This window comes from Pyrus communis, chromosome 16, assembly GCF_041283825.1.
Source record: "Pyrus communis isolate YQ-2024b chromosome 16, ASM4128382v1, whole genome shotgun sequence".
In the NCBI taxonomy this organism is placed as follows: Eukaryota; Viridiplantae; Streptophyta; class Magnoliopsida; order Rosales; family Rosaceae; genus Pyrus; species Pyrus communis.
Window position 1 is genome coordinate 13,211,364 of NC_142580.1, and position 11,644 is coordinate 13,223,007.

The 11,644-nt window shown below is 36.4% G+C and overlaps 2 protein-coding genes across 2 annotated transcripts; one reads left to right on the top strand and one right to left on the bottom strand.

The window, feature by feature from the left end:
* The first annotated feature begins 3,721 nt into the window (after positions 1–3,721).
* Positions 3,722–7,519, top strand: LOC137731626 (guanine nucleotide-binding protein subunit gamma 2). Its single transcript, XM_068470788.2, has 4 exons — positions 3,722–4,240; positions 6,870–6,922; positions 7,023–7,067; positions 7,149–7,519. Exons 1-4 carry the CDS (start codon positions 4,106–4,108, stop codon positions 7,231–7,233), a joined length of 318 nt encoding a protein of 105 aa, XP_068326889.1. The 5' UTR covers positions 3,722–4,105; the 3' UTR covers positions 7,234–7,519.
* Positions 7,506–10,404, bottom strand: LOC137731625 (uncharacterized). The gene is made up of 3 exons (XM_068470787.2): positions 10,138–10,404; positions 9,649–9,873; positions 7,506–8,021 (listed from the first exon to the last, which is right to left on the bottom strand). Exons 2-3 carry the CDS (start codon positions 9,838–9,840, stop codon positions 7,662–7,664), a joined length of 552 nt encoding a protein of 183 aa, XP_068326888.1. The 5' UTR covers positions 9,841–9,873; positions 10,138–10,404; the 3' UTR covers positions 7,506–7,661.
* Positions 10,405–11,644: the final 1,240 nt, after the last annotated feature.

An 11,644-nucleotide genomic window follows, 5' to 3' on the forward strand; every position in this document is an offset into this window, starting at 1 on the left:
ATGCCATATCAAAAGCAGATATGAAATTTCATAAAGTCAATTTAGGGAATATTAGAGAATATTTCATAAGGATTCCAAAGAATATTCTGACCGGCTCGGGTCGATAGGTCAACGCGTCGTGGCAACCTGGCCCATCGGAAAACCGGTCGAAATCTGGGTTTAATGGCCGGAAATTTGGGCAATCTTCAAATGGCCATATCTTTATCATTTTTCAACTAAATTTGACCCATAATATATCAAAATGAAGATAGGGAAGTCTAGAACAAGTTTATACCTATTTGGAAGCCAAACGGTGGCCTGAGATAGCCGAAAAATGGTTTGGAGGTGATTGGTTTGCGAGAAAACTAAGGAACTCGTCGAGAAACTGGAAAACTTTAAACGTCCATAGCTTTGTCAATACTCAACAAAATTGAGTAATTCAAAGAAAATCATACCTTGGAACGAAACGAACAAATTGGTACCCTTCACAATGGCTAACTCGCCATGGTTTGGCCACAAAATGGCTTGAAAGCCGTGGAGGTTGCCAGAAACTGGGTAAACTTTAAACATTGATAACTTCTCCAATTCTTAACCAAAATCGACAATGCAAATATGAAAATTCATCTACGAAGCATGAGTAATCAATTTATGCCTATTTGGAGTTCAAGATCTGACCAGATATGGCCTGAAAATCGCGACAAAGTATTAATTCCAAATAGTGGCTTCAATATTTGCATCTGGGCATTGATTTCATGAAACTAAAGTTGGATTTATGTTCGTAACGGTGAGATAAACTTGATGACAGTGACTTCATCGAGTTTTGCTAGAAAAATTGTTGGTTGGTGATGGTGGGAAGGCTCGGTGAAGAAGAGTGAACAAAAGGGAGAGTAACGGGAGAAAGAAGAAGAAGAGCAAAAGAAGAATCCAGAAAAATGAGGACCAATCTGTGGGCCCCATGTGGCATACAACCAATTTCAAATGTGTTCTAAATGTCAATTTACCAAAATGCCCTCAACATTTAAAGGTTTGTAGAATCTTCGTTATAACTCTGAATTACATTCTGTTTGCACCCACGCATTCATATCAACGAGAACTACAAGAATACGCCAAGGAAATGAGTCTTACGTGATACAAAAATATGGTCAACAAAAGTCAAAGTTTTTGCCACGAGGGGCATTTTGGTAAAATCACACCTTTACATTTATAAAACCCGTAAAATTAGGGATGGGCTATTTTATTATTAAAATAGTAAAATATCCCACCAAAATTATTAATTATGAAAGATATATAAAATATAAAATAGTAATTTTCACAATAGTATTTTTCGGATTTGTGGTTACGTAAAACCTCCATTGTAACTTCGATTTTGATTCCTCTTGCGCCTATGTGTTCGTACCGTCAAGTACTTCGAAAATACGATAAAATAATAGCTTATACGCATCACAAAATGACGGTCAACGAAAGTCAACAATCTCACCACTAGAGGTGTTTTCATCAATTCACTATTTTAAAATTAACAAAATTGTAAAATTAGGGACGGTTTGTTATAGTTTTCTTGAGACATTAGCATTGAAAAAGTTATACCATAAGTAGAAAACTAATTGTTCAAAAAAAATGGTGGCAACACACTATATAGTGGACCTCATTTCATAACAGATATAATTTTCTTTCAAAACAATTGCTCTCAGAAATTTGAATACGTGTAGTGCTAACAATTTTGTAAAGCAATATGCTACATATGATGGAGTTGCAGAAGGGGCCTAGGCCTATTATCGCTTCACATACATATATAATGTGTACATTAAGGAAAAATATGGATTATGTTTTAACTTGCAACAAGATGGAGAGAAAAATCTTTTTTTTTTTCTTTTTTTTGCACATTGACGCCTCATCTACAAATTGCTTAGAAAATGATTGTAGATGATTCACGACTAATTATCAAGGTATGTTGTTGACGTATTTCTCATTAATCGTTTGTGCAAATCATGGATTCAAGATCTTGGCTCACAAATCGAATCTCATGACTTTTACCCGGTTTAAGTTCACAAAAACGTAGTAAATGACATACTTTGGTCTAAGAAACTCATGCCAAATCGTGAGTTGGACACGTGATGCCATTCTCATGGGCCCAAATAGGTCACTGAAGGATGCAAAGCTTGGATCTTGATGTTGGATTTTGCACATTTCAACTTATTCTTCAATTCACTGGCCATCCTATCTACCTACGTCAAATACTCATATGAAGGGAGTGAACGTGCCGGAATGAAAGATTTAGAGTGCGTTTATTAATCTGTAATCAAATTGAGAGGAATTGGATTGAGGAGAAATTAGATTGAGGTGAAATCAGAATCGGATTCTTGTTGAAGTTGTTTACTGAAACTGTCTGGAATCGGAGTAGGAATGATGTTGAGTCCATATAAGTTGTTTACTAATTCACTTCAATCAGAATGAAAACTTGGTTGATTACTATATTGCCCTTACATAAATAAATTATTTTCACACTAATTAATTTAATTAAATTCTTGATTAAATTTATATAATAAAATTTAGCTATATAAAAATATATAAATAGGTTTTATTTATTTATTAAAAGATTACATGAATGATGTTGAATCCATATAAATTGTTTACTAATTCACTTCAATCGGAATGAAAACTAGGTTGATTACTAAATTGCCCTTACATAAACAAATTATTTTCATACTAATTAATTAAATTAAATTTATATAATAAAATTCATCTATATAAAAATATATAAATAGTTTTTATTTATTTATTAAAAGATGGCATAATGAGTGTCAAATGAAGGGCAATGTTGGGATAATCAGAAACAAGTGAGGACATAATTGGTAAATAAAATCCATTCCGGATTCCTCATGTCACAAGGAATTGAAATACCTCCCTTATGTAGGGAGTTCAATTCCTCCAAAATTAGGAGTTGGATTCCTTAATGCGTGTGTACCCTACATGTATTTTGATTTCCCAAGATTATGTAAACAAAGGTGTATGCCGTAGTAGGAATCTAATTCCGTAAATTGATTCCTATTACGGATATGTAAACGTGCCATAATTGTACATGTATTAGGTGCATTTTTTTTTTCTATTCGTAGAAACAATATTGGAGGAGGTAAATCTGAATCCCTTGAATGCAGAAGTAATTGCTCTTAGCCACTTGATCGTATACTGAAAAAACAATTGACCTTCTATTAAAAACCACTTTACAGTCTTCTTCTGTAGAACATAATGTCATTATACCACACTGTCACATAAATAAAATTGTCTTGATCGACAATAGTGGATAACCTACACCATCACTAGAGAAACTTGCACACCACAGTTCACAAACATCCGTTTTAAAATCCATTTAATGTCTCTTAACACGAGAAAAATTTACATTTAAAAAATTTACAACCACATAATATCCAATAATCAAAATGCTACAATAGGGACAAACCGGTTCCACTTCCGTATAACTTGGTCTCTTCCAACACCAACGAACAAGTAATGGTTCCCGCGGACTCTCTTCCCCTGTCTACATTCTAGTACCAAAACGCGTGAGCAAAAAATTGTCCTGTCCAAGCCCACAGTACCATGCGCGCAAACATCCACAATTACAGGGCGCAAAGTGGGCAAATAAACGCCGCGTGGGGCTGCACAACGAATCTGTACGAGTCTATGCCTCCTTGGACTACAGAGCAGAGAGAAAGAGAGAGTAAAAAGCAGAGAGAGAAAAAGAGACAAAAAAGAGAGAAAATTGTAAAGGTGGAAAAAAGAAAACCAGCTTTCATCCAACACTCCCTCCACTACCAGACAACTAAAACTCAAAGAAAGAAAAATAGCTTCTTCCCCTCCCTTTATTTCCCTTCCAAAACAGCCAAACCCAAAAAACGCAAACTCTCTGTCTCTGTCCCTTTCTCTTTAACTAGTAGATCCGTTCCTTTGCAAAAGGGCTTTGTGTCTCTGGTGAGAAATTGATTGTGGGGTCCATGAAGATCTCTGCGTTGTCGTTGGTTTCCACTCCGATGGCGTTTCTGCGGTGATCAAATTGTTTCTTTGTGATATATGTTGGTTTTTGCAACTGGGTTTTTGCTAGACAGTTTGAAGCTTTAGTGGGTTCTGCGATACGATGCAATCGGATAGGTCGGAAACATTGAGCCCAACAACCCTACGGCTGCAGTCTTTGTCCGCCGCCGATACCAGAGGGAAGCACAGGATACATGCCGAGTTGAAGCGGCTCGAGCAAGAAACTAGATTCTTAGAGGTCAGTGTGATTCTTTTTACTTTGTCTATGATGTTGGGAATTTGAGTTCGTCTTATGTTGTTGGATTTTGATTGTCTTATGTTTCGTTTCTGAGTGTGATTGGATGCATGTGCCAGTGAAATAGTGAGAATATCCAATTTTTAAGGTTGAATTCAATTAGCTGCTGGATTTGTACGGTCACTGGATTTTCTGTTCGTTTGCTTGGAGTTTGAAGGTTTAGAGAGTCGATGATGGAATGTAGGATTGGGAATTGATTAAAAAATCATTTAGTAGAATTGTTAGGTTTCTGGTGAATGTGTTAAAATGGTTGCAGAGTTCGAAACGATTGGTTTGATTTGATTGTTTACTAGATTGTGGTCCTGTTTTTTCAATCCGTAGGCTTGGTTTCCTAGTTCTGTAGTGTAATGTGAGCGTTTGGGAAGTTTATGCTGCACGCTTTTGAGTGTATTCTCAGCTTTGCCTATTGCAGCCATGTGACCCTCTTATTCATTGTTACCCAAAATTTATGAGGGTTGTTGTTCTATTAAATATGACCCTCTTCATCAGGTTTTCCGATTGCGGCCATGTGACCCCTTTCTATCCATATTTTTTGCAAAATTTGGAAATTTTAGGAGTTATTAGTCGTTGTCCAGTTATTACGTACGTTTGCATTAGGAATAGTTGATTGCCTTCTCGGTTGTTATAGTTCCTTATCACACGTGCACAAGGGCAATTTGATTCACAACAGATAGATAATATATTAATAATCGGATAATGGACGTGGTTGGTCCAGGACTCTTTGGTGTTGAGTTCGCTTGCATTGGGTGAGTACATGTTTCTTCTGAACAACTGATTGATTTTGTTGGTAATGAAAGCATGATAAACTTTACAGCTAAGAGGTGTACCTTGTATTTTATTTTAGGGAGTTTTAACAAAAAGCCCACGGTACTGTTTACTTTAACGAAAAACCACATTTTTACCCTAAAAAGTCAATCATGGTACTATTCACTTTACCTTTTATTTTGTCCTTATCGTTAAAACTCAAAGTTTTCAAGCCCTTTTCATTAGTTTTCCTTTTATTTTATCTGCTCACTTTTAACTTTTGAGAAGTGAATCGTTGAGCTTTACACTTTGTACGGTGGCTCATTTGTTTGGCATGCGTTGTATACATATTTCAGTCCTGTACATCAAACTCTGAAGTTAATGCTTTTGATGGTTGTCTTGTTGTCAAATTGTTTTGATAACTGAAAATGCGGTGCAAGACTACAAGATTTTTGTCTTTAAGTTGTTCTTGAAGACAAAATTTTATTGAATTGAAAAGATAACCGGGGGTGTTGTGGAATAAGGTTTCCACCAGATGTTTGTGAAAATGCATGACCTATCAAATTGTTGACAACTGAAAACTAGAATAAAATTGAAAAAAATTAGCAACATAATAAGTACCTATTTATCACGAGAAGAACCGGAGTCAAATAGCTTAAACGGCAGAACACTCGGTTGAATCTAGCAATCTCCAATGCTATCTTAAAGTTTCCTGAGGCTGTATAATAACAGGAGGTTAGTAATAGTCAACTTGGCCAGAGCTACCAACATTCAGAGTACCTCTCACCTAAGTTTCAACTTTTCAGCTGTAAAGTTCACAGAAATGATAAAGGCTAGTTAAATGGTATTGGAGTGTTTGGAAAGATGGCTTCTCGTGTGCTGAGTAGAAAAATTATGAATTTGTTACATTTATGTTTGGATATTTTAACCTCTTTGGACTTTTGACTGTTAGAACACTCCATCCACTAACCTAGGAGCAACTGCTATTATTGGTGTCATTGTCTGGCTAAAAGTTGTCAAACTTGCTGCTAACGTTATGCTTCAGATAAGATTTTTGAAGCCACATATATTGGTACAAGTTGTTAAACTTGCTGCTATCATTTTGGTTTGACGAGCAACCACATATATTGGTGGGAAGGTCATGTCTGGAGTTATTTTCAAGTTTTGGTTTGAGAGGTGGTCTAATAAAGCTGTCATTATCTCAATTGATGCCGCATGCTCTTGCAAGTTACAAAGCATATGTTCTTTTAAGAAATGCAACTCCATATTCCTCTGTCTTCGGAAGCAACTAATGCTTAAGATGTTTTGAGTTTCATTACTCACTCTTCCACCATGTGGGTAGGGCACCTTGAGGAAAGAGCGAGGCATACAAAATGTTCTGGTCAAAAAGTTGGATGTTAATGAACTGTGCAGTGATAAACTTTTCTTGTTAAGATAAGTTTGAAATGTGATTGTGTTAAAATTTTGCTTTCGGAACTTATTGGCTTCTCAAATGTTTCTATAATAAAGCTTATCTACCACTCGTCATTGTCAAGCATCTAGTGACATGTTTTAGCCTCCCACGACCCCGAATTTTTATGGCAAGCATCTAGTGACTTTTCACATTAGGTTTACTTGGGAATTGGAGATTTATAGTGGTTATTGCTTTATTTGTTTTCCTCTCTTTTTGTTGGGCTTTCCTAGTTATGTGATTTGGTAATCTAAAGGCACCCCGAAAAAGGGATTCAGCAGCTTGTTGTGTGCGTGTTTGTTTGTCATGATTTATCAGCATGACATCATCATGAAGGCTGCTGAATGGATTTTTTGTCTCCTCATTTTGTTTGTGCAGGAAGAACTGGAGCAACTTGAAAAGATGGACAAGGCATCATCTGCATGCAAGGAGTAAGCAAGGAAGCGACTTTAGAATATTTGGTTTTTTTTCTTTCTGGAAACCTAGTTTTGAATGTGATCAATATGTTTACCAACTTTGTTTGTGCTCCAGAATACTAAACAGTGCAGAAACAAGGCCTGATCCATTACTCCCAATGTAACACCTCTATTCTACTTGTTTGCGTTTTTTCGTTAACTTCCCCGTCATTTCTGATTTTCATCCTCTTGTGATTGACAGAACACACGGCCCTCTTAATCCATTCTGGGATCGATGGTTCGAAGGCCCCCAAGACTCAAAAGGTTGCAGATGCTGGATATTGTGATGATTCTTGCTGTGTTCCAGGCTTCCATCTTCGTTTGTTCACACAGGCTTCAATTAGGACATTTTAAAGATTTTGTGATTACTGTTACCCGCAAATGTTCCGCAAAAAGTTTCTTTGTGCAGATGACAATTTATGGCAATGCTTTCATATGGGAGTCTTTAATTTAAGGCAAATGTGCAGAGTAACAATTTTTCAATCAAAATGCTTCACTGTATCGGCTGAGGATGACAATTTTCCAGGCACATTGTATTGTTTAATGAAATGCCTAATGATTCAGAAGGTAAAATATTCTTCAAGCAATTGAAATTGGAAACAATCTACAAAGTTGCTCAGAGCAAATAGCTTTAGATGATACACAACTGACACCATTACATCACTCGGCCCCGAAACCCCAGATAATTGAAAAAATCTCTCTTGTGCTCGTTTCTTCAAGTGGGCGCTTTCCCTGTAACGTGCTGGGCAATCCAACCTAGACCATCATACAGCCCTTCTCCTGTGAGGGCACAACAGGCTTGGATGTGCCAGTCATGATTCTTGATGCTGTGAAGAGAGAGTGTGTCGGTGATCTCTGCTGGGGTCATTGCATCCTTGAGGTCTTGTTTATTTGCAAAAACCAGTACAACAGAATGTTGAAGATCCTCATGTGCCAGCAACCTGAACAGTTCATCTTTCATAATTGAAATTCTGGCCCTATCTGTACTGTCTATAACCGCAATGATAGCATGAGTTCCACGGTAATATGTTGCCCATGAAGTCCTCAGTCTTTCTTGTCCGCCAAGATCCCATACCTGTCATTGACATGATTTGCAGGTATCTTCTTTAGATCTTAGCGTCTAACACCAAGAAAACTTAAGCATGTTATAATGCCTTGAATGAGAGAGAATGAAATGAAAGCAAGGGAAGAGAAATCTGAGAGCATGACTAACATTTGATCGAGCTGAGATGTAGAGCATCACTTAAATGGGGTAGCTCAAAATATTTAATGAGCTAAAAAGACTTGGACACAGGCCAACAATATCACAATACATGAAGGACGTCACTATCTTCTAAGTTTTAACGACAACATTCAATTCCTTTCTACACTTCTTTGATCACCATCAGCAAAGTCATAGTTATCATGCTCAGTTGGCAAGTAATGTTGAAATTTCATGCTTCCTGTATAGGTGGAGTTATTGTTGCTTGACATGTTAAGACATATATTTCAGAAACACAGCATCAAATCTATGCCATTTTAGATGTACAAATGATGCCATTTTAGATGTACAAATGATGACACACGCGTGCACATGGCTCTAGTAGGTAACTAGAATAAAACTGAAAGAAAAAAAAAGTAACAAGAAGAACAAACAATCCAAGGAAAATTTACGCTATCCTAACGACTGTTATAACATTAGTTTCTTCATTCTCAATAAATTCATCATATCAAAACTGTTATAAACAACGTGAATGAAACTGAATGATTTCTTATAAAGACCATGAATATATTAAACAAAAACATAAAACAACTCTAATCATCCTTCCACAAAAGAATGTTCAAGCACTTGGAGTCAAGTACTCTCATGGTAAACATACCTAAACTGTGAGAGCTTTAGAGCATATAAAACAACTAGTGTGTTTCCAGTTAACTCTTAACCTTTCAATGCGTCAAGCATGGTATACTTCCTTTTAAAGTACTTGACACAAAATGATTGAACACATTGTATGCCTATGGTTAAAAAAATTCTGCAACCCAAAATAAAACATTCCTCTTCATTATTAGAACAGATAATCAACTTTGAAAGTTACCACGAAAAGGCTACTACTATTATGCTTCAGATAAGATTTGTGCAGAGAATAAGATTTGTGGAAAGGGCTAAAAGCGCATGCTGCTGTAAATCTCCCAATACAACACCGATAGTCTTAAAAGAAACAAATTTCACCAAACAATTTCCTCCCCTTACTACTGCAGTGAACTATAACTCCATTAACTAAATGAGTTTGATGAGTAGGATTACTGTCAAAGGCATTGCCATGGGTAGGATTATCAGTAGCAGTTGGGGAACTGCAGGCAATTGAGGAAAAGGAACAGATACATCTAGTCACTATTAAGAAACCAACCAATTGGGCAAGATGATTTCTTTACACAACCCTATCAACTGCATGGCTATCTCAAAATATCTATCAGAAGAACAAAAAATAAAAGAAACTGAGAAATTCAAATGAATAGCCAAATACAGTATTAAAAAGTCTACCAAAAAGGTTGTTAGAAAACAACAAGAATCCAATAAACACAGATAAAAGGACACCTCGACAGCTCGACCACGCACAAGAATACCCTAACTTGATCAAGAAACTCACCCATCCTAAAATGGATAACCATCCGTAAACGAAATTGAAAAAAATAGAACATAGAAGAGAGAGGAATGGCTAAGGTACCTCGAATCGAATGTTCTTGTAGACAAGCTCTTCGACGTTGCTGCCTACAGTTGGGTTCGTAGTGACAACCTCTCCCAAGTGTAATTTGTAAAGAGTAGTGGTCTTCCCAGCATTGTCCAACCCAACTACAACTATCTTATACTCTTTTGCAGGAAACAACATGAACCAAAACTTGGAAATGAATGCCCCCATCTTCTATCCCCAACCCAAAAATCCAAACTTTACCTACAACAACCAATATTTATCAGGGAAAAAAAAAAAAACAAGACAATTTACAATCGAAAAACATCTAAAAACAAATAAATTACATGAATATATTGATTTCTGTGTTAATTCTGGATGGTTTGGTCAAATCAAGATTTAACAAAAAAAAAAACAGTAACAAAAAATAACGATGACAAACTAATGTGGCTTCGATTCGAAATTAGCAGATCGATGAGCAGAAACATTTCAAGAATTAAAAAAAAGTGAAAAGGAAAACGATCGAACCTGGATTTGGGTATTGGCGGAAGGGTGAAAGATGGAGGAGGAGGTGGCGGTTGATCGGAGGGGAAGGGCGGTTTCCGATGGTTCGGGAAGCGGAGGATTGGAACCAAGAGAAACCCCCGAGATTAATTTTGGGTTTGGATCAGTAATCCACCCAAAAGCTTTGGGGTTTCATAAATTTTGCGATCTGTATGGGGAAGGCTTAGCGGTGTTTGCGAGAAGGCGATAAAGGAAGCGCCTTTAGAGTTGTTAAATATTTGATTAGTCGTTGAAGTACCCACCAAAAATACTTGATATATAAAAAGTGGGTATAAAAAAAAAAAAAATTGAGCTTAAAAAGAGTGTTTGATAAACATTTACAAATAAGTTATTTTCATAGTTTTAGGTGAAATAAAAGTTGAAAACGTGAAGCAGTAAAAATGAGTTTATTCTCACAGTACAGCAGAAACAGTTTTTTTTTCCAAAGTACAACAATACCAAACCGTTCAGCAAGTGGTGTAAGAGGCCGCACAGTTATTTGGGACAACGTAATGACGTGTGTTGATTAGTATGATCCTTTGACATTATTGTTCACTATTATGTAACATTATATAATACGAAAAATAATTAAAAAAAAAAAAGACGAACATTAAGTAGTTGTAATCCTAATTTACTGAACTAGAATAAGGACATAGAGAGAGGGGTGTGGCAATAGTAGAGGGAAGATAGAGATGTGTAATTGTGAGGTGTGTTCTATTCCACCCCATTGTGCCTTTATTTATAGTAGTAGGGAGTTAATTCGTTACCCTTTTAAGATTATAACTCTAATAGGATATTAATTACTAAAATGAATATTCAAAGATATCCCTAGATACATTAGGATTTACACAATCACATTCGTTATCTAATAGAACTGCAGTACTCTCCCTTGAGTGTGTAAATACTCAAATAAATGGCGCATCAGGTCTTCAGTGAGTAAGTACAGTTGATGAAGTCGTTGGCACAATGAGCGAATACGAATCTCAGATCAATGGAAGAATGCATAAAATGGTAAAACTCACAAAACCTTGTTATGGTAAAACCCAAGGTAGGAGAAAAACTCATAGGCTAAGGAGAAAAGTGAGAAGTTGCATTAAGTCAAAACTATACGTCTTATGGACACAAGTAGAAGAGCTCACAAGGGTATGATTAGCCCGGGATGGGTGCCTCGTGAAAACCTAGTTAGGTAGCAAAAGCCCAGTGGGAAAATGCTCCTAATCTTAGAAAAAAAAGAGTACATTAAGATCAAGTGAGTATACTTCTGGATACTCCCCCCTGAGTTTGACAGAACTTCCAAATGAGAACTACAAGCATTGTATATGAGTAGTTAGGCATACCAATTCCTCAGACAAGCTTCTGGAAGGTTGACTTCAATAGTGACGTTGTGTAGAGGTCGGCAAGGTTGTTTGGGATTAGCTTGCATGACTTTAATCTCATGATGTCTTGCTAATGTAGATATAAATGCAATATGTCTTGATGTTGACTTCATTGA